Raw genomic sequence first — 23,597 nt, 5'->3', positions numbered from 1 at the left:
TAACTACCAACTTAGAATCTCTCATCTAGCAGTATCTTTCAAATATGAAAGTGGTGACAGGCATTTAGCACAGTGGTTAAGAGACTCTTGGGAAGCTTACCTCCTATGTCAGAGAGCCCAAATACCTGCTCCTCAGCTTCCTGCTAATGGGCATCTTGGGAGGCAGCTGGTGATGCTTCAAACACTCGGGTCCCTGTACCCTACATGGGAGACCCAGATTGAGCCTTGAACACCTGCCTCTGGCCTGACCCAGTCCCAGATGCTGCAGGCACTGAAGAAAGAGATTCTCTCTTAGCTCCAGCCACTGTAGGCATCTGGAGAATAAACCAAAGGATGGAAGAAGCATCTATCTCTTCTGTTCTCCCTACCTTTCAAATAAAACGGAAATAAATTTAAAAATTTAAATATACGAAGGTGAAACTTTTTGGGAGTGATATATTTGCATCATCATGATGATGGTTTCACAGGTGTTAACCTATGTCATCATAAAGTAGAGATCCCCAGTATAAGGATGTAGTAAGAGTAACCTGCCCTTCTTAAGAACGAGATGGTTATAATGATGATGTGCAAGTGGAGGGGAAGGCTGGAGGGAAGGCTCTGGATGTGCAAACAAGCAGCGCTGATTATAGTGTTCAATCTTCTCTATTGTCTAGGTACCTGCTGAACCTGAGCCTGGATTACCTACCTGGCACTGGAGGCTTCTGTTCTTAAGAGCTATTTACATGAACCCATGTATGGCTTCCTCCCATCCTCTGACCTGCTGCCATCCCTTTGGGGAGAAGCCTCCCTGGTCTAGAACTAACACCTGAATGGCTGGGGCAGGAGGACTCTCCAGTCTGCTGGACCCACTACCTGGGATTGGCAATTCCTAATGCTCAGGACTGTGGATTTTGAGTTTATACCGACAAAGCAGAACTTGGCTGTAAGGACTGGCAAGGTAAGTCGGCCCATCACATCCTCAATCTTCCTCCAGGGTTGCTGATGAAATCTGACAAAGCTTGTTTGCCTGCCTGAATCAACCACTGGACTCTCAAACAGTACTTCTTCTTGCCTTTGAGGAACATTTAACTGCTCTCCGCTAAGTCAGGAGGAACCGCTAGCATTATGAACTAACGGCTGACACTGGCCTGTGTTGTGTCCACCTGCACCTGCCCCTGACCTCTAACCTGAGGTAGCATGAGCAGGCTGCCCTCATGCTGCTGCCTGTTCACGATCTGAGAAACAGTGATTTCTAACACAAAGCCCTTTTTAGTAGCTCTGAAAAGGGGAAGTTTCAACTTTTCCTCCTCTGAAAGATGGGTCCATCAAGCAACAAAAGGAAGATTTCCATCAAAGATCTGGAAGTAAAAGGGCCTTGTTGCCTCAGCCCATGCCCTTGAACACAGACACAAAGGACTGCCAAGTACACACTGCAGGAAAGAGTGTCAGCAGCTACGGGAGGTACATAATAAATTATAAAACTCTTTAAAGGGGGCAGGCACCAGAGCACAATGGGTTAGGCCACCACTTGTGACAGCATCCCATACTGGCATGCAGGTTTGAGTCCTGGCTGCTTCACTTCTGATCCAGCTTTCTGCTAATGAGCTTGGGACGACAGTGGAGGATGGCCCAAATCCTTGGGTCCCTGCCATTCATGTGAAAGAACCAGATGACATTCCTGGCTCCTGGATTCACCCTGGCCCACCCCTAGCTGTTGTGTTTATTCTGGGAGTGAATCACAGATGGGAGATAGATCTCTCTCTCTGCCTTTCAAGTAAGTAAGTACATAAATCTTAAAATTAAAAAAAACGGTTTGGAAGTTGAGTCCTGCTATGTTAAAGAAGCTTAGGAACTATCTTGGGCTTTCCACAAAGATCATTACTAACAAAGCATGAAGCCAAACTTAGACAAGATCAAAGTAAAGTGATTATCCAATAATTTAACTGCCTACCTGAACAACCAACAGGCTGTAGAGGAGAGATAACAGAATTTACAATTTCTATAATATCTAAACCATAAGAAAATCAGTAAGCAATCAAAGAAACAAGAAAGTCTGATTCATAGTAAAGAAAAAAAGCACTCACTGTGGCATAGTGGCTAAAACTACTGCCTGCAGTGCCCGCATTCCATATGGGTTCGAGTCCCAGCAGCTCCATTTCTAATCTGGCTCTCTGCTATGGCCTAGGAAAGTAGTGGAAGATGGCCCAAGTTCTTGGGTCCCTGCACCCATGTGGGAGACCCAGAAGAAGCTTCTAGCTCCGAGACTTGGATCAGCTCAGCTCCAGCAGTTGTAGCCATTTGGGGAGTGAACCAGTGGTTGCAAAGACCTCTCTCTCTCTGCCTTTCAAATCAATAAATAATCTTTAAAAAGAATAATAATAATCTTAAAAAGAAAGAAAAGAAAAAGAAAAAAGCACTCAACAGAAAATAACACCATGATGGTCCAAATGTTGCAATAAGTTAAGAATTTAAGTGGGCTATTGTGTGTTCAAAAATTTTCATAAACGCAGGTTCTTTTTTTTTAAAGATTTATTTATTTATTTGAAAGTCAGATTTACACAGAGAGAAAGAGAGGGAGGTCTTCCATCCACTGGTTCACTCCCCAACTGGCTGCAACGGCAGGAGCTGCGCCAAACCAAAGCCAAGAGCTAGGAACTTCTTCCAGGTCTCCCACGTGGGTGCAGGGGCCCAGAGACATGGGCCATCTTCTACTACTTTCCCAGGCCACAGCAGAGAGCTAGATTGGAAGTGGAGCAGCTGGGTCTCGAACCGGTGCCCATATGGGATGCCAGCACTTCAGGCCGGGGCATTACCCACTGTGCCACAGTGCTGGCCCCATAAGCACAGGTTCTTAAAGAATGAACTAACAGGTAATCTCAATAAAGAAATAAATTCCAAAAAAGAAACCGAAGTCCTAGAAAATAAGAATAACTGAAATGAAAAAAATTAGTAGATGGTCTTAGCAAATGGAAGATGTCTGAAGAAAAGGTTAGTAGTGAACACGAACTTAATACCTACAAAAGTATCCAATCTGAAGATAAAAGAGAAAACGGACTGAAGAAAAATTAACAAAGTATTAGAAACCCCTAGGACAAGATAATATGTGTAACTGTAGTCCTAGAAGACAGTAAAAGTACGGAGAAATTTTTGTTAAGAAATAACAGCCAATTTCCCTAATATGATGAAAACATGAGCTTAAAAGGTAAAAGCAGACCGGTGTTGCAGCTCACTAGGCTAATCCTCCGCCTACGGCGCCGGCACACCGGGTTCTAGTTCCGGTCAAGGCCCCAGATTCTGTCCCGGTTGCCCCTCTTCCAGTCCAACTCTCTGCTGTGGCCTGGGAGTACAGTGGAGGATGGCCCAGGTCCTTGGGCCCTGCACCCGCATGGGAGACCAGGAGAAGCACCTGGCTCCTGGCTTCGGATCAGCACAGTGCACTAGCTGCAGCGGCCATTGGGGGGTGAACCAACGGAAAAAGGAAGACCTTTCTCTGTCTCTGTCTCTCAATGTCCACTCTGCCTGTCAAAAAAAAAAAAAAAAAAAAAAGAGGTGAAAGCAGGGCTGGTGCTGTGACGCTGTAGGTTAAAGCCCCAACTTGCAGCAACAGCATCCTATATGTGCCTGTTCTAGTCCGGGCTGCTCCACTTCTGATCCAGCTCTCTGCTGTGGCCTGGGAAAGCAGTGGAAGTTGGCCCAAGTCCTTGGGCTCCTGCACCCACATGGGAAACTTAGAGAAAGCTCTTGGTTCCTGGCTCTGGATCAGTTCGGCTCCAGCCACTGCAGCCATCTGGGGAGTGAATTGGCAGATGGGAACCTCTCAGTCTGTACCTCTCTCTGTAACTCTTTCAAAGAAATTAAAGAGCTTGTAAAAGCAGCACAGAAATCCATACAGAATAAAATAAGAGAAAAACAAAATTAAATGAGAAAACCAAAGGAAGAATTTAAAACAAAGAAAAGCCACACACAATTCAGAAAGGAACAGAATGAATGATATCAAATACAATGTAATGGCATCTGTTAAATGCTATGGATGGGGGGACAAACCCTTCAACCTAGAATTCTAGTGCAAATTATCCCTTCTAAACTGAGGGATTTCTTATGAACAGAAAATGAGCAGATTCACTGTTACCTGACCTACAGAATAGAAATGCTGGAGAACACTCTTCAGGCCAAAGGAAAACAACAGATGGAAATTCACTTACAAGAAATGAGGTGAAACAAAAATCATAATACACCGACAGATATCAAACATTAGATTTTTTTTTTTTTGACAGGCAGAGTGGACAATGAGAGAGAGAGAGACAGAGAGAAAGGTCTTCCTTTGCCGTTGGTTTACCCTCCAATGGCTGCCGTGGCCGGCGCACTGCGCTGATCCGAAGCCAGGAGCCAGGTGCTTCTCCTGGTCTCCCATGGGGTGCAGGGCCCAAAAGCACTTGGGCCATCCTCCACTGCACTCCTGGCCACAGCAGAGAGCTGGCCTGGAAGAGGGGCAACCAGGACAGAATCTGACGCCCCAACCGGGACTAGAACCTGGTGTGCTGGTGCCGCAAGGTGGAGGATTAGCCTATTGAGCCACGGAGCCGGCAACATTAGATTTTTATTTTCCCTTCCCATAACATTCTTGAAAGACAGCTAACTGGATGTAGGCTGTGGTGCACCAGATTAAGCCACAAATTGGGATGCCTGCATCCCATATCAGAGTGCTGGGTTCAAGTCACAGCTACTCTGTGCTTCCAATCCAGCTTCTTGGGAATGTACCTGGGAGACAGCAGATGATGGTTTGTGTCTGGGCCCCTGCCATTCATGGGGGAGCCCTGCATGGGGTTCCTGGCTCCTGCTTGGTCTGGCCTTGGATGTTGCAGGCATTTGGTGAGTGGAACAGAGGATGGAAGATATCTCTGTCACTCTACATTTCAAACAGAATAAATCTTTTAAAAAATAATTTTGGGGCTGGCACTGTGGCACAGTGGGTTAACGCCCTGGCCTGAAGCCCTGCCATCCCATGTTGGTGCTCGTTCGAGACCCGGATGCTCCACTTCCAATCCAGCTCTCTGCTGTGGCCTGGGAAAGCAGAAGATGGCCCAAGTCTTTGGGCCCCCGTGCCCGCATGGGAGACCCAGAGGAGGCTCCTGGATTCGGATTGGCGAGGCTCCAGTCATTGCAGCCATTTGGGAAGTGAACCAGCAGATGGAAGACCTCTCTCTCTCTCTCTCTCTCTCTACCTCACCCAGACTTTCAAATTAATAAATAAATATTTTTTTAAAAAAGGTGTTTTGTTTTGTTTTTAAAGAAAAGGCACTGATGGGGCCGGCTCTATGGTGCAGCAAGTTAAAGCCCTGGCCTGAAGTGCCGGCATCCCATATAGGCACACCGGTTCTAGTCCTGGCTGCTCCTCTTCTGATCCAGCTCTCTGCTATGGTCTAGGATAGCAGTAGAAGATGGCCCAAGTCCTTGGGCCCCTGCACCCAGTGGGAGACCCAGAAGAAGTTCCTGGCTCCTGGCTTCAGATTGGTGCAGCTCTGGCCGTTACAGCCATCTGGGGAGTGAACCAGCAGATGGAAGACCTCTCTCTCTCTCTCTCTCTCTACCTCACCCAGACTTTCAAATTAATAAATAAATATTTTTTTTAAAAAGGTTTTTTTTTTTTTTTTTTTTTTTTTTTTTTTTTTTTTTTAAGAAAAGGCACTGATGGGGCCGGCTCTATGGTGCAGCAAGTTAAAGCCCTGGCCTGAAGTGCCGGCATCCCATATGGGCACACCGGTTCTAGTCCTGGCTGCTCCTCTTCTGATCCAGCTCTCTGCTATGGTCTAGGATAGCAGTAGAAGATGGCCCAAGTCCTTGGGCCCCTGTACCCGCGTGGGAGACCCCGAAGAAGCTCCTGGCTCCTGCTTTGGATCAGCATAGCTCCGGCTGTTGCGGCCAGCTGGGGAGTGAACCAGCGGATGGAGGGCCTCTCTCTCTGTCTCTACCTCTCTCTGTAACTCTGTTTTTCAAATAAATAAAATAAATCTTTAAAAAAAAAAAAAGGCACTGAAAGGTATGGTACATAATAATGTATATAAGAATAAATTATATCATAAAAGTACACAGGAGAAGGACTAGATAAATAGACCTATCCTTTTTAAAAATTTACTGTATGTGTAGAATGAGAATCCAGACAATATTATAAACAGATATTAAGTCAGAAATGCTTGTCATTATCTCAAAAGCTAATACTAAATAGAATAAAAGAAGTACAGCTTAAAAAAAAAACAAAATATATATAATATGGAATATCAAAAAAAGATCTGTAAATTCAAAAGAAGGTAGAAACAACAAAACAAATCATGAGAAATAAAAACAAACAGCAAACTGTAGGCTTAAACCTACCTATAATCAATAATTACATTAAATATAACCTGAGGAAGCAATCCAATTTAAAGAACAAAGGTGCCCTGAACTATTTGTGCAACTGGGAATTAATTTTTTTTAAAAGATTTGTTCTATTTCAAAGGCAAAGTCACAGAGAGAGGGAGAGACAAAGATTGAGAGGTGCTCCATCTGCTGTTTCACTCCCCAAACAGCCTGGCCTTGGATTGGCACAGCTCCAACTGTTGTGGCCAACTGGGAAGTGCACCAGCAGATGGAAGACCTCTCTCTGTCTCTCCTTCTCTCTCTGTGTAACTCTGGCCTTCAAATAAAATAAAAAAATCTTAAAAAAAAAAAAAAAGAATAGTAGTAGGTGACCATCAGTGAAGTGGGAATCAAAATACTTTTAACTGTTAGCATCCTATCAATGGCCAAGGTTGGGCTAGAAGGGAGCCTAGAGCCAGGGTTTCCTCCAGGTCTCCCACGTTGGTGCAGGGGCCCAAGTACTTGGGCCATCCTCTGCTGCCTTCCCAGCCACATAACCAGAGTGCTGGATCAGAAGTGGAACATCTGGGACATGAACCAGTGCCCATATGAGATACCAGCGTCACAGGTTGCAGCTTTACCTGCTACACCACTCTGGCTCCCAGACTCGACTACTGAATCCAGGTATTCTGATATGGATGTGACATTTAAACTGCTAAGTCAAACACTCATCTGGTTGTTTTAGACTATGTAGCCCAAAAGGCAAAATCAAAGATATTATATAGTTTATATATTGTTTATATAACGTAAGGAAAATCAATTTTCATGAAATTATTATTGACAAATAATTATGTGGGCTTTGTTGTAATAAAATTCTATTGTACAGGAAAGTGTTCCATGTAATAATGAGACATGGTAGAAACAGGACTCACTGAAAAACAAGTCCCTGGGCTGGTATTATGACACAGCAGATTAAGTCACGATGTGCAAACTGGCATCCCATATTGGAGCACTGGTTCAAGTCTGAGTCTGGTGCGTTAGCAGGAAGCTGGATTGGAAGTGGAGCAGCCGGGTCTTAAATTGGTGCGCATGTGGGACACTGGCAATGCAGGTGCAGGGTTAACCTTCTATGCTCCCTACCCTGGTCTTAACCACCATCAGTTCTTGCTTGTATAACTGCAGAAGTCTCTTCAGTTGTCTCTACTATTACCTCTCTTCAGTTCATTCTTAACATTGGTGCTACAGCATTATCTTGAGCAGACTGTGTCACTTCTCTGCTTAAAACCGCAGTGGCTCTGGCTCTCTTGTTCAGAGTTCTCATAGTGGTCTCACAGGCCACATGTACTTCATCTGTTAAAACTCTCAGTATTCCTCTAGTACAGCTAGAGGCTTTCTTGCTGTTTCTCAAACATTTCAGATATGCTGCTGCTCGGCCTAGAATGTTTTTGTTACAGTTGGTCTATCAAGCCTCTGTTTAAAGAAATGTAACTTAAATAGTGAGATTTAGTCTAACTGATTGTAACTGTCTCTTCATTCTTAATCTACTTTGTAATGCTTTTCTTTTTTGTATAATCACTTTCTAAATATAACCTATAACTTAAAACTTAATTCAAATGTAAACTTCATACAAGAAGTCTTTATTTTATTAACTAAGAACTCTAAAGGATGTAGAATAGTATTTAACATAAAGTCAGACATTTGATCTATTCAACAGAAACTTACTGACATAGAACCAGGAAAAAAACTGTAGAGCTCCCTAAACAGGTGAGTTTTCACTTGTTATAGAAATTAATTCTGAGGCTGGCATTGTGGCATCACATGTTAAGCTGCCACCTGCAATGCTGGAGTCCCACACAGGCAACAGTTTGAGTCCTGGCCGCTCCAGCCGTTCCACTTATGATTCACCTTCCTGCTGATGCACCTGGGAAAGCAGTGGAAGATGGCCTGATTACTTGGACTTCTGAACCCATGTGGGAGACCCAGAAGAAGCCCCAGGCTCTTAGCCTCAGCCTGGCCCAGCCTCAACTGCTACAGCCATTTGGGAAGTGACCCAGCAGATGAAGATCTCTCACTCCTCTCTTTGTAACTCTGCCTTTTTTTTTTTTTTTAATTTTTTGCCAGGCAGAGACAGAAAGAGAGTTATAGACAGTGAGAGAGAGGTCTTCCTTCTGTTGGTTCACTCTCCTAAGGGCTGCCATGGACGGTACTCCGCTGATCTGAAGCCAGGAGCCAGGAGCCAGGTACTTCCTCCCGGTCTCCCATGCGGGTACAGGGACCCAAACACTTGGGCCATCCTCCACTGCCTTCCCAGGCCACAGCAGAGAGCTGGACTGGAAGAGGAGCAACCGAGACTAGTACCTGGCACCCCAGTTGGGACTAGAACCTGGGGTGCCGGTGCTGCAGGCAGAGGATTAGCCAAGTGAGCCACAGTGCCGGCCATAACTCTGACTTTCAAACATAAATTTTTAATTTCTGCTATCTTAACCATAAATTAGTAAAGTTCAGCAGCTTAAAAAAAAAATGACTAGATTAGTAGCAACAGAATGAGCATGAGGGTCTCGTGCTTGGTGCAGTGGGTTAAACGCCCTGGCCTGAAGCACCCGCATCCCATAAGAAAACCAGTTAGAAACCCGGCTGTTCCTCTTCCGATCCAGCTCTCTGCTATGGCCTGGGAAAGCAGTAGAAGATGGCCCAAGTCCTTGGGCCCCTGCACCCACGTGGGAGACCCAGAAGAAGCTGCTGGCTCCTGGCTTCAGTTCTGGGCAGCTCCAGCCATTGCGGCCATCTGGGGAGTGAACCAGTGGATGGAAGATCTCTCTCTCTCTCTCTTTCTCCCTCCTTCTTTCCCTCCCTCCCTCCCTCTCTCTCCCCCTCTCCCTCTCCCTCTGCCTCTCCTTCTCTGTGTAACTCTTTCAAATAAAATAAATAAATCTTTAAAATATCCAACTTCATGTTAATATTTCAAACATGAAGTAAAAGATTTTCTGGTGAGTTCTTATCTGGGTATGCAAAAAGGAGTATAGCTAAAGACTGTGCCAAGATTTTTAGCCTATGCAGTTGCAAAAATGCAAATGCCACAAACCTGGTGGTTGCAGGAGAGGCAGATGTCAAGGATGTCGGAGAAAAGGCTTTGCAAGGGGCAATCAGTAATTCAGTTTCAGATGTTAAATTTTGAGATAGCAAATTTTCATGTAGATATCAGAGTCTGCAGAACAGAAAACTATGTAACTTCAGGAGTGCCTATCTAGAACTGTATATGGATGGTATGTAAAGCCACAAAACTGTAGGTGTAGGCAATGGTATAAGTTTTGGCACATCCAACATCAGGAGAACAAACAAACGAGACTGAGAGTAAGTGATTAGCATCACTGGAAGAAAACTAAACAAGGTCTTCTAATAGAGCCAAGTAAATAAAATATATTAAAAGAATGATCATGGAGCCGGCGCTGTGGCACAGTGGGTTAACACTCTGGCCTGAAGCGCCAGCATCCTACATGGGGGCCGGTTCAAGACCCAGCTGCTCCATTTCCAATCCAGCTCTCTGCTATGGCCTGGGAAAGCAGTAGAAGATGGCGCAACGCCTTTCTCTGAAGGGAGGAAGGAACCTCCACTGTGATATGGCCTTGACTAAACAAGTTCAGAGTCGGTGAACTCAAGGGGCTTCCATAGCCTAGACAGCTCATAGCAAGAGTCTCGGGTGATTGCTGACGTCATAAATAAGAGTGCCAATTGTTAAATCAACAACAGGAGTCACTGGGTACATGCTCCCCACGTAGGATCTCTGTCCTTAATGTGCTCTACTATGAAACTTAAAAACAACACTACTAGTCGAACAATACCCTATACCTTGTGCGGTTGTGTGAGGGTAGCCTGTTGAAATCCTTGCTTAGTATATACTAAGTTGATCTTCAGTATATGAAAGTAATTGAAAATGAAACTCCATGAAGGGTGGGATGGGAGAAGGAGTGGGAGAGGGGAGGGCCATGGGAGGGAGGGAGGTTGGGGGGGGCAGAGAAGCCACAACAATACAAAAGTTGCACTTTGTAAATTCACATTTATTAAATAAAAAAAAAAAACTATATAACAAACAAAAAAAAGAAGAAGAAGAAGAAGAAGATGATGGCCCAAGTCCTTGGGCTCCTGCACCCATGTGGGAGACCTGGAAGAAGCTCCTGGCTCCTGGCTTTGGATCGGCACAGCTCTGGCCGTTGCGGCCAATTGGGGAGTGAACCATTGGATGGAAGACCTCTCTTTCTCTGTGCCTTTCCTCTCTCTGTGTAACTCTGACTTTCAAATAAACAAATACATATTTAAAAAGAAAAAAGCATGATCAAACATGTCAAATGCTAATACATAAGGTATTCCGATGACAACTGAAAAACAACCTCTAGACTTAGTGATATAGTGGCTGCTCACAATCTTTAAAAAAAGAACATTGTTGATAGGATGCTAACGGTTAAAAGTATTTCGATTCCCACTTCACTGATGGTCTGATGGTCACCTACTACTATTTTTTTTTAAAGATTTATTTATTTTATTTGAAAGTCAGAGTTACACAGAGAGAAGGAGAGGCACAGAGAGAGAGGTCTTCCATTCGCTGGTTCACTTTCCAATTGGCTGCAATGGTTGGAGCTGTGCCATTCCGAGGTCAGGAGCCTGGAACTTCTTCCGGATCTCCCATGCAGCTGCAGGGGCCCAAGGATTTGGGCCATCTTCTACTGCTTTCCCAGGCCACAGCAGAGAGCTGGATCAGAAGTGGGGCAGCCAGGAGTCAAACTGGCACCCATTTGAGATGTCAGCACGGCAGGCGGCAGGTTTACCTGCCACACCACAGCACCAGCCCCACTTACTACTATTCTTTGACAACTTTCTTGATCTTAATTTTAATCTACAACACACTACCAATTTATTATGACATACATCTTTATACAGGTCTTTCTTATAATCATTGTTCTGGGCATTTAAGTGGGACATTTCATTTTGGTGACTATAGGTTCTTCGGAGAATTTTTTGCTTTAGTTATGCACTATTTTCCTCCAAATTTTGTTTTTTCTCTAAAATTCATACCAACTGTCAGTTGAAACTCATAATATTCTTGGTTTTTAAAAGTTTCATATTTATTCTCAATTATTTGAAAGAGAGAGAAAGACCATCCATCCACTGGTTCACTCTCCCCAAAATGTCCACAACAGCTGGCACTGGGCCAGGCCAAAGCTGGGAGCTAGAAATTAATCAGGGTTTCCCACAAGATGACAGGGAACTAAGACCTTGAGTTATCACCTGCTTTCTCCCACGATGTACATTATCAGGAAGCTGGAACTGGAAGTGGAGCCAGGATTTGAACTCAGGCACTCCAGTGTGGAGGCATCCCAAGTGGTGTATTTACCACAGAGACAACTACCCACCCCTTTTTAAATGTTCTCTGGCTAGTCTATTTTCTAGGAGCTTATCTAGATTTGGGCAACCAAGTCTGTTAACTTTCGTATTTCAGTTATCATTCTTCTTATTTTGATTAGGACTTTTACAGAGATCCGGTCATTTTGTGACCAACTTTTCCTCTTTCAAAACACTATTAATTTTGTTTTATATTTCCTTTTGTTTTCTTTTTCTTTTTTTTTCAGCGCACATTGATCTTCAGAATGTGAGTGTGTCAATCAGAAATGCCATGACTAGTAGTGACTCATATAAGAAAGAAACTGGTAGCTGATGGTATCAGTTCAACACACAATCTAGAACCTTTGAGATTATCTTTGCTTTACCTTCCCATGTACACAATGATGTCACAGTTCCAGACATCATATCCAAATGCAACAAAGGAAGAAGTCGGAAAAAAGGCTAATACCAGCAACATCTGTCTCTTATATTAAACACAATTTTTTCTCAAAAACCCCATTAAGCAGAATTCTCATTTTTAAATGGTCTAAGTTGTGTATTAAAGTTATCCTAGTACCAGGAACACAAAAAGAAAATACTTAGTTTTTCCAGTCTCTATAAATATTTGAAGCCAAGTGAGAAGAGGCTGGAAATTCTGTACATATCCCCAAATTTGTTCCACATTGGCCCTTCTCCACTGTCAAAAGTCATTGTTGAACACTGACAAATCCAGAGAGAGAGACAGAGAGAGAGAGAAGGAGGGAGGAGAACATATGAACTGATAGGATTCACTTTAATGCAATTTGGGGGTGACAGCTTTTTTACTACAAATGAACCTCAAATGTCAATGTTTAGAGTTCTTTTCTGGTCACTCACTTTCTCCAGAGGATGAAAAGGTTCATAATTCCAAAGAGGGAGGTAAAGAAAGACAGTAAGCTGGTGCTGTGGCTCACTTGGCTAATCCTCCGCCTGCGGCGCCGGCACCCCTGGCTCTAGTCCTGGTTGGGGCGCTGGGTACTAGTCCCGGTTGCTCTCTGCTGTGGCCCAGAAGGGCAGTGGAGGATGGCCCAAGTGCTTGGGCCCTGCACCCGCATGGGAGACCAGGAGGAAGCACCTGGCTCCTGGCTTCAGATTGGCGCAGTGCGTTGGCCGTAGCGGCCATTTGGGGGATGAACCAACAGAAGGAAGACCTTTCTTTCTGTCTCTCTCTCATTGTCTAACTCTGCCCGTCCCCCCCCCCCCAAAAAAAAAAAGAAGAGGAAGAAGAAGAAGACAGTAATATGGGGGGAGGGGTGTCACTGTTGGTAATCTGGATGTAAGATAGAAAAAGAGAAGGTCCCACAGTGTAGTGGGCAGATTTACAATTAATTTTCTTGATTTTAGCTGCATTAGTACTTCATCCTCACCTTCCATGTGGGTCTAATACCCTCAAACACAGAATCTCTCATTCTATCTCTCTAGAGAATAAGCCCAACAATCAAGACAAAGATCATTTCTAGGATCTGAGTTGTTTCAAGTTTCTAAAAAATAAATTGATTCATTTCCTCTAAGTATCCTTTGCATGTAGCTATACTAGGTCAATTTTCAGACCCACCAAATCATTCATCTATTTCCCAACTTTAAATTTCTCAAGTTGGGGCCACCATGTGACACAGCTGGTTAAGCAACTGCCTGCAATGCCAGAATTGCATATGAGCACTGGTTCAAGTTCTGGTTGCTCCACTTCTGATTCAGCTCCCTGCTAATGCACCTGGGAAAGCAGTGGAAGATGGCCCAAGTCTTGCCACCCACATAGGAGACCTGGATGGAGTTCCTAGCTCCTGGCTTCTGCCTGGCCTAGCCCCAGCTTTTGTGGCCATTTTGGAAGATATCTCTTTCCTGCCCCCACCCTGTAATTCTGCCTTTGAAATAAATTAAAATTTTTTTTTCTGAAGAAGTTATACCTTCTAATTGCAAAACAAGAAATATGAAAGATTTCTCAGGAAATAAATTTAATTCTTTCACACTTTATTCAGTCTGTTAAAACACCTGTGATGAAATTTTTCTGAGGTTTAAGTGAAAGAATGAAAAATGATAGCTAAATAATACAGATTATATTTAGAATTCTGATGTATAATCCTGAGATTTAGAATAATGCTAGGTTTGTGTTACATGGCTGGTTATTCACCTAATCCATAAAATGATCATAATGACTATAATTTATCTTTCTTGCTGCACACTGATTTTAATGGGTACTACTAAAGGCTTTATCTTCCACAGCCATGTGGCTCTAGGAGTCAGCCTCATAACTCACCCAATGGTGATTCCTGTTCGTTCCACCATCACCTAACTCTGACCACTTACTAACATTACTATTAACATACTAATCCAAGTTACTATCATTTCTCCTCCTCCTTATTTTCGATTTCTGCTCAGTGTATACCCTCTCTGTCAATTCTACTTCAAATATAGCTCTATGAGGCGGCCATTCATCCCACAGATGCTTGTATCCCGTTATAAGAGCATCTGGGCATTGATACTCAATTCTGCTACTGACTCCAGTGACTAGATACCTGCCACCCATGTGGGAGACATGGATCCAGTGCCTGGCTCCCATTGCAAGCACTAAAAAAGTAAATCAGTCAATGGGAGCTCTCTTATATAGTCTCTCTAATAAATAAATAATTAAAAAAAAAAAGAGAGAAGCTGGGGTCACTGTAGTGGCATGCAGAGCAAAGCTGTTGCCTGCAGCGCCATGGGAGCCAGTTTGAGTCCTGGTTGTTCTTCTGATCCAGTTCTCCGCTAATGTGCCTGGGAAAACAGCAGAAGATGGCCCAAGTGCTTGGGCCCCCACACCCACGTGGGAGACCCAGAAGAAGCTCCTGGCTCCTGGCTTAGGTTGGGCCATTACAGCCAACTATAGAATGAACCAAAAGATGGAAGAATTCTCTCTCTTTCAAATAAATAAATCTTAAGAAAAAAAAAAAAAAACCTGAATCTCCATTTATTTTTTTTTTATTTATTTATTTATTTTTTTATTTTTGACAGGCAGAGTGGACAGTGAGAGAGAGACAGAGAGAGAAAGGTCTTCCTTTGCCGTTGGTTCACCCTCCAATGGCCACCGCTGCAGCCGGCGCACCGCGCTGATCCGATGGCAGGAGCCAGGATCCAGGTGCTTTTCCTGGTCTCCCATGGGGTGCAGGGCCCAAGCACCTGGGCCATCCTCCACTGCACTCCCTGGCCATAGCAGAGAGCTGGCCTGGAAAAGGGGCAACCGGGACAGAATCCGGCGCCCCAACCGGGACTAGAACCCGGTGTGCCGGCGCCGCAAGGCGGAGGATTAGCCTATTGAGCCACGGCGCCAGCCCTGAATCTCCATTTATAAAGACTAAGGTTCTTAGTCTTTATAAATCTATACCTTTCCCCCTCTTCATTTCTTTCTTGAGAGTGAAAGGCAGAGACAGAGAATGAAAAAGAGGGCATGTGTACTTCCCCACTTGCTGGTTCACTCTCAAAATGCCTCCTATGGCCAGAGCTGGAGCTGGGAGCCAGAAATGCAACTGAGGTCTCTCACATAAGGAGCAAGGACTCACCAAATAATTGAACCTCCCTAGGTCTGTATCACCAGGAAGCTGGAATCAGTAAGTTGGTAATCAAACCCAGGTTCTCTAATATGCGATAGCAAGCATCTTGACCACTAGCCTAAATGTCCACTCTAATTGGTACTTTTTTATTCGTTGACTGTGAAGATAGTTTTGACAGAAAAAAGGAATAGCCCCATTGTTTACCTACCAATCATGTAATGCTTTGAAGTACAGAACTGTAAGCAGCAGTAAGGCTGCCTTCCTTTTCATGAACAGCTTCCAAGAACATAAAGTAAATGAAATCAAGGCCCTCAATAAATCGTGTTTAAAGGTAGAGTGAGAGAGAAAAGAAAATGCATAGGTTATAATGTTAATTAATAATAGCTCTACTGTTAGTGAGTATCTATAGTGCCAAGCACTTACTAAGTACAATTCCTGGTTATAAAGTTGGTAGTACTTTCTCAATTTAAAAATGACACAAAGGAACAGGTGACTGACACAGCAGTTAAGACACCACATGGGACACCTGCATCTCATATCAGAATGCCTGGGGTTCAAGACCCAGCTCCACTTCTGACTCCAGCTTCCTGCTCATGTATACCCTTAAGGGGCAACAGTGATGGCTCAGATAGTTTGGGCCCCTGCCACCCACATGGGAGACCCAGACTGAGTCCTCAGTTTCTGGCTTCAGCATGGCCAGCCTTGGCTGTTTTAGGCATTTAGGGGAGTGAATCAATGGATAGAAGATCTCTGTCCCTTTCTGCCTTTCAAAATAAAATAAAGGTAAAAAAAAAAAATTACAACCCTATGGTCAAGCTAATAAAGAGTAAGAAAATAAATTTAGTTATGCAACATCATAAACAAGAAACAGATAAAACCATGGATCTGTATACATATTAATATATTAATGCTATATAATAAAAACTAATGTTTTTAAATCTATTAAGTAGATTATTAAATAGACTGAAAATATAACATCATCACAGCTGTATCGTTGACTCAAGAAGAGGTAAGAAATTTGACTTGATCAATAATATGGAAGAAACTGAGACTCTTAAAGACTAGCTCTGAGAGACCTAAGCTTAGACAAGAGAAGTGGGAAAAAGAACAGAGATTAGATAACAAAGAAATAAACTGGTTTTATGGTTAAATATCTTTCCTAAAAGATAAGGAGAATGTTCTAAAGTTTAAGAAATTCCAAGTATTGGGGTTTGGAACTGGGCAGTTTCTGGCCATAGTGCAAATGGGAGACAGCAGACTAAGTGGTAAAGAATTTAACCTTGCCCCAACAGAAGTCTAGCCTTTGCCTTCAGTTTCTGATAAAGGCAACCTCTAAGCCCCTAAAATACCCTACCTAATAAAGTATCTTTGTTTACTTGGGGACCTTGAACCAAACCAGTCTATGCTAATAATATGATTTACAGTGGAGCTCTCAGTCACATCCTGTCAGGTCAACCTCAAGAGGGCTTGTCCTAAAGACTGAGTCTGCCACTTGGGCAGTGCATAAAAATTCTCAAAACCACAGCTTGGGTGAGCTTCCCTGGTCAGCAACTGTCTATGCAAATTATCACATATCACTGACACGAGGAGTTAACATTGTTCATGATCCCACTGGGAAAACAAATGGAAGCTCCACATTTGAAAATCTCCTGGACTTTTCCTTAAACCTTTCCTTTGGAGGACATTAATCTGTATCTTGTCCACTATAACAAACATAACCATAAGTAAAACAACTTTCAGGGAGTTGAGTTCTAGAAAATTATCAAACTGGGGCTGGCGCTGTGGCGTAGCGGGTTTAAGTTGCTGCCTGCAACACTGGCATCCCATTTGGGCATAGTTTCAAGTCCTGGTTGCTCCATTTCTGATCCACCTCTCTGTTAATGGACTGGGAAAGCAGCAGAAGATGGTCCAAGTCCCTGGGCCCCTGCACCCATGTAAGAGACCCAGAAGAAGCTCCTGGCTCCTGGCTCCTGCATGGCCCAGTTCCAGCCATTGCTGCCATTTAGGGAAAGAACCAGCAGATGAAAATCTCTGTCTCTCCTCTCTAACTCTTTCAAATAAATAAATAAATCTTTTTTTAAAAAGTTACCAATGGAATTTAGAAATTAATGACCCAATTCCTGTTGAGCTGACTCACTAGGTAAGTAATGAAATAGAAACTAGTAAGACTAATTATATATTTTGTTTCTGTTATCTGTAATAGTTAAAATGAAAATAAGAGACGGTTGAGATAGACTCAATACTGGGTTAAGCTCATATTTGGTCTGAGCCATGGTTACTAGCCTCACAATAATTTCAAAAACTATAAAATTTTGTGCTGGGACATTAGCCAGTACCACTACAACCTCAGGCAACAAGAAGGTAGTCCAGAGGTGAGTGTTGCGGGTTAAGCTGTTACCACAGACACCTACATTCCATATAAAATGTGCTGGTTCGAGTCCCAGCACCTCTGCTTCTAATCTAGCTTCCTACTAATGCATTCCATGAGAGAGCAAATGATGACCCCTGTTACCCACATGGGAGACCTAGATGGAGGTCTGGGTTCCTGGCTTCAGCCTAGACTGGCCCTGGCTATTGCAGGCATTTGGAGAGTGAACCAGGGGAAGGAAACACTCTCTCACACATACACATTCCCCCCATCTTTAAGTAGATAAAAATAAACATTAAAAAAACTTCATCCATGTGAGAAAAAGATGAAACCAAGAAACTGCTGAAATCAGAGAAAAAGGAATTGTCTCATTTATGGATTAACACCGTCAGCTTCCTGAAGAAAAATCTTACACTGAAACAGATTGTCAACATGATTAACATAGAGGCCAGGATTTCTGGTCTGAATGCTGCAGAATGATAGAGCACGTTTCAGTTGATGCAGGACCCACAGCTCCCAACTGAACAACCAGATGGCTACACATGATCCAGAAACACAGCATGTTATTCCTTAGGGAACAACTAGCCTGGTGGACGAGATCAAAGCCACTGTAAACTTACCCTGAAGAGAGCAACTGTCCTCCTCTTATGAATGCCAAATGGAACTCCCCAGAATAAGAAACTGATATGCTTCTTATGCAAGTCATGCTGAACTGGCACTATGGTAACTGGAGTATCATCCACTGTGTATGCCTCATGCCAAGTGGCAAATACTGTGATTAAGGGGCCCCTTTTGCAAAGACACACCACATGACTTCATCACTACAAAAATCTAGCAAAGACAGCAAAAGCCTTACCTAATTTATTGTCTCAGTTTCCCTTGATAGTTGTTACAGATGCTAAGAAAATTTAACAGATTCATTGAAAAACAAGGGAAAACAATGCAGAGCAGGTCAAGGGACTTGCCAAGATGGAAGTTTTTTAAAATGGATGAATAAAATGGACGTTTAACCCAGCCATTAAGATGCTACTTGGAATGCCCACATCCATATCAGAGTCCCTAGGTTCATGTCCTGGCTCTGATTCTTATTCTAGCTTCCTGTTAATGTGCACCCTTGGAAGCAGCAGGTGATAACTAAAGCAGCTGATCCCTGCCAACCACATGGGAGACACGACTGAGTTTCCAGCTTCTGGTTTCAGAGAGGTCCAATCCCAGCTGTTGTGGGCCTTTGGGGAATAAATCAACAGATGGGGATATTCTCTGTTTCTTTCTCTCTGCCTCCCAAATAATAAAATTTTAAAAATGGGGTTGAGAAGAGCCACAGAGACAAGATGATAATGAGAAGCCTAACCTCAAATTTCTTGGGTGAGGAAGGATTTTCTTAACTCAACCTACCAGTTTGGAAATCAAGGTAACATACTCATGTGTAGGTAAAAAGGCCAAGGGGTAGATAAGAAGTAGTTCTGGAGTTTTTGACAGGGAAGCCAAATGTATTCTGATGTCAAAATCTGCTGAAGGTTAAACTGGGAGGAAAGAGTGACTGCTGATACTAAACGTGAGAGGTTAAATTAGATTTAAAATGTTTTCACAGGCTCTATGGGAAATGATTATATCTCCCTGGCCTGAACATATTATTAGAATGGATACTATATCTAGCTAGTAAATATTTCATTTGCCTAGTATTATAAAACAAAAGGCATAGAAGTTCACCTTAAGGCCAATCTTGACTGGACATGCTAAATGGGAACCACCAGAACTGCCAAGTCCACAGAGGTTGTTAGTTTAAGGTAGTCCCAATACCAGCACTTAAATCTCATGGGTAGTTGGTATAAATGAAATAAACATTCAGCATTCAGAAAACTGCCTGGCAAACTAAGAATACAACCACTGTTAAAAAATTAGGATTAGCATATTCCCTCTTTAAGAAGATTCTAGTTGAGGCCGGTGCTGTGGCACAGCAGTTGAAGCTGCTGCCTGCGGTGCAGGCATTCCACATAGGCAAAAGTCTGAGTCCCAGCTGCTCCACTTCTGATCTAGCTCCTTACTAATGCGCCTGGGAAAACAGCAGAAAATGGCACAAATACTTGGGTCCCTGCACCCACGTGGGACACCCAGAAGACGCTCCTGGCTGAGTCCTGGCCACTACGGCCATTTGGGGAGTCAACCAATGGATAGATCTTTCTCTCTCTGCCTCTGTGACTTTGCTTTTCAAATAAATAGATAAATCTTTAATCAAAAAAAGAAGAAGAAGAAGAAGAATTATTCTAGTGAACCTCAAAAATTCTAATGAATTGAAAATCTAAGAAAACATACAGCTAACAAACATATTTAGGTGTAATTAATCCAACCTCTCTACTCTTTATTGGCAATATATTCATGAAATTTACTTCCATTTAATCAGAAAAGCACTTCAGAAAATCCTGGACTACGGAGGTTAACTTATCTTTTTACCTGTAATAATCATATGCCATGGAAGCTAAGGAAATTTAATGGAGAATTTTGTTATACATCTAACTAGAAGTTTTACAATTCCAAATAGTTCAGATGAAATGTCTTTGGATAAATGAATATTATTGAATTATATGGGAAAAAGAGTTAAAATACAAAGTTATTTATCAATGACTTTTTGTTCATAAAGCCTTAGTTTTCTGCAAAGTATACATCCAATATTAAGCTGGTATATTTATGGTTTGATGTAAAAACAGTTATCAATTAGACATCCTGTGGGAATGTGCCTTTCCAGAAGATAGCCTATAACCTAAGTACTATGTCACACTTGGAAAAAATTTGATCCACTGGAAAAACAAACAAAGAAATAATACAATTCCATTCTTGTAAACCCAAACCTGCATGATGATATATTTTAACAAATACTCATAAGACAATTAGATATGAATGTGGAAGCAATTAAATGAAATACATATTGCTTCAAGACAAAATTATAGAAACAATATTTGCTTTAAGTAAATTTTACAATTATTTTAAAAATTTCTTGGTAAGTAATTATGATTTCTGTACCTATGTTCTTTGTGCTCCAGTAGCTGACAGTCTCTACAGGTCAGTCTGTCACATGTTTCACAGAAAAGTTTCAACTGCTCTTGTTTGTGTACAGGACAGAAAACAGGGCGCTGACCAGATGTCCCAACAGATTCTGTAGCAAAATAAAACAAAGATTTTTTTTTTAAAACTAAACATAAAATTTTGTATACTTTCCTAAATCCTTAGTGATGCTGGTATTCAAAATTTATATGAGTAAGTAGAAAGTATTATAGAGGAAAGTTAATTACAATCTATCCATCTTACCTGAGACATCTTCTTTCTTCCTGATCAAGTGATCTTTAGTGAACTTTACTCTTTGATGTGCTTCAATACAGGTTTTACAGAGCCACTCTCCACATTCTACACAAAAGCCAACAGCACTTGCATTGTCTTCACAACTAGTACATACCTAAAAACATGAAATGCTAATCTACATTAAATTTACAAACACAGGTCCACAAAATAAAGGTGAAAACATGTTAACTTGTTCTCAAAAATATTGGCTAATTTTCTATACACAGAATAAAATTTTGTTATCCATTTATCACCAACAAAATCCTTTTCCTTACAAATTAAATATTCAGGTAGTCAAAATTTTAGACTCAGAACCCAAAGTCAGGGTAAGTTGTGATTTTTTTTAATGAATATATAATGACACAATTCTCATTTAGCCAAGCTCAAGGGTATAGAACAAAGTTATCCTTTATTATTAATTTAAAAAAATGAGCTACAGCAAAGCTATTCTAAATTACTTAACCAAAGATTTTTATCAATTACATTTTAATATCAAGATAGGATTATAAAGAAAAATTGAAAAGCATACCTGTTCTGATTTCTCATCAGAACTGCTAGGGGCTTCAGATGTGTCTTTCACAAAGTAATTATCCACAAGGTCTATCTGTCTGCATTCTTGGCGACATACTGGGCACCGTATTACACCAACTACAACAAAAAATGACAACATTTAAAAAATATTCTTCAGGAAAAACTAAGGAAACTGTGCACGATGTTCATATGGAACTATTCATTAATATGTCACAGACAAGATCAAAGAAAAGAGCATTAAGATATGAATAGAACAACCCGGAACTATATGTCATCTTTTGGAAAAATGACACCGTTCTCAAAGAGAAAACAAACATGGAATATGGTCCTCCCCAAAAGTCATTCTTTATTATAGTATGTGGTTAGCTGAATAATGATCCCAAAAGAAATTCAGGTCCTAACTGTCAGAACCTATGAATGCTCTTTTGCATGGAAAAAGGGGCTTTTTGCAGTAGTGATCAACCAGTGGGTCCTAACTGTAATCAAGTGGTATTTTAACAAGGGGATTAGGGATTGGCATTTTGGTGTAGCAGGTTAAGCTGCCACCTGCGATGCTGCCATCACATACAGGCACCGATTCATATCTTGGTTGCTCCCCTTCCAATCCAGATCTCTGCTAATACGCATGGGAAAGCAGCAGAAGATGGCCCAACTGTGTCCCTGACACCCACACAGGAGACCCAGAAGAAGCTTCTAGCTCCTGGCCACTGCAGTCATTTGGGGAGTGAAACAGAAGATGAAAAGAGTTCTCTGTCTTTCCTTCTTTCTGCAACTCTGCCTTTCAAATCAATCAATCAATAAATCCTTTTTAAAAATTAAGAGGAGAATTAGACTACAAAGAGCAAAAGCCACCTGACAATGAATGCAGAGATTGAAGCAATGTACTTTTAAGATGAAGGAAGGGGCCACAATCCAAACAGGTGAACTAGAAGCTAAAAGAGACAAGGAAAAGGGTTCTCTCCCATACTCCAAACTGAATCAGTCCTGCCAACACTGACTTACCTAGTGAAGCCAATTTCAAATTTCTAACCTATAGAAAGCCACCCAAGGTTTCGCTCATTTTGTTACAGCAACGACAGAAAACTGATACACAATCCATCATCTTATAAATTCCAATATGATTCAGAAATGTTTTAGTTTATATTGATGTGGGAAGAAAAGTCATCTTTGCCTTCACCTGCTAGTGTTCTAGCATCTATCAGAAACGATAAACTGCTGGCATCCCATGTGGACACCAGTTGGTGTCCCCGCTGTTCCACTTTCCAGCTCTCTGCTAATGGTCTGGGAAAAAAGCAGCAGCAGATGGCCCAAGTTTTAAGGTCCCTGTCACCATGTGGGAAGACCCAAATGAAGCTCCTAACTCTGTCCTGGCTGTCGCAGCTATCTGGGTAGTAAACCAGTGGATAGAAGATTGACCTCTCTTCCTCTGTCTCTGTAACTCTGACTTTCAAATAAATCTTAAAAAAAAGAAAAGATAAACTGCTGAGGCAATAAAAGGAAGCTAGGAGTGGGTGTTTGGTACAGCAGATAAAAACGCTGCTGGGGACACCCACATCCCATATCAGAGATGGGTTAACCACACCTCCACTCCCAATTCCAGCTTCCTACTAGTGTGTACCCTAGAAGGCAGCAGATGATGGCTCAAGTACTTGAGTCCCTGTCACCACATAGGAGACCTGGACTGAGTTTCCAACTCCTAGCTTGGCTTTGGCCCAGCCTCAGCTGTTACAGGCACTGAGGGAGTGAACTAGCAGAAAGAAGACCTTTCTATCTGGCCTTCAAATAACAGAAAATTTTATATGTATGCATAAAATACATATTTCACTGCATTTATAAATTATATATGTGATTTTTACATAGAAGCTTAAGAACTTAAAATTAGCAATATACCTACTATGTGCCAGCCATGAAATTGAGGATGTCACATAAATGACACAATCTTTGTTTTCAAGAAAGTGCTCAAGACTAGTATATATGGTTTACACTGTAACAAAACTACAAGAAGCATGATACAAAGACTAATAAGATAGAGAGTCCCAAAGAGTTGCAGAACCACATATAGTCATTCTTGTGGAAAATGAAAACATAAAAGAGGCAGTATCACAGTTTCCCAAGAG

The 23,597-nt window shown here is 42.2% G+C and overlaps 1 protein-coding gene across 2 annotated transcripts in view; it reads right to left on the bottom strand.

The window, feature by feature from the left end:
- TRIM33 (tripartite motif containing 33) overlaps positions 1–23,597 on the bottom strand; it is a 149,792-nt gene that overhangs the window by 58,199 nt on the left and 67,996 nt on the right. For both annotated transcript variants that reach the window (XM_017345956.3, XM_017345957.3), the window contains exons 2-4: positions 21,479–21,597; positions 20,920–21,064; positions 20,635–20,767 (exon numbers count right to left, since the gene is read on the bottom strand). In XM_017345956.3, the coding sequence (XP_017201445.2) occupies positions 20,635–20,767; positions 20,920–21,064; positions 21,479–21,597 (397 nt within the window). The remainder of the gene's footprint in view (positions 1–20,634; positions 20,768–20,919; positions 21,065–21,478; positions 21,598–23,597) is intronic.

This window comes from Oryctolagus cuniculus, chromosome 7 (genome assembly GCF_964237555.1).
Source record: "Oryctolagus cuniculus chromosome 7, mOryCun1.1, whole genome shotgun sequence".
Lineage (NCBI taxonomy): Eukaryota > Metazoa > Chordata > Mammalia > Lagomorpha > Leporidae > Oryctolagus > Oryctolagus cuniculus.
This window is presented reverse-complemented; position numbering and strand designations above follow the sequence as displayed.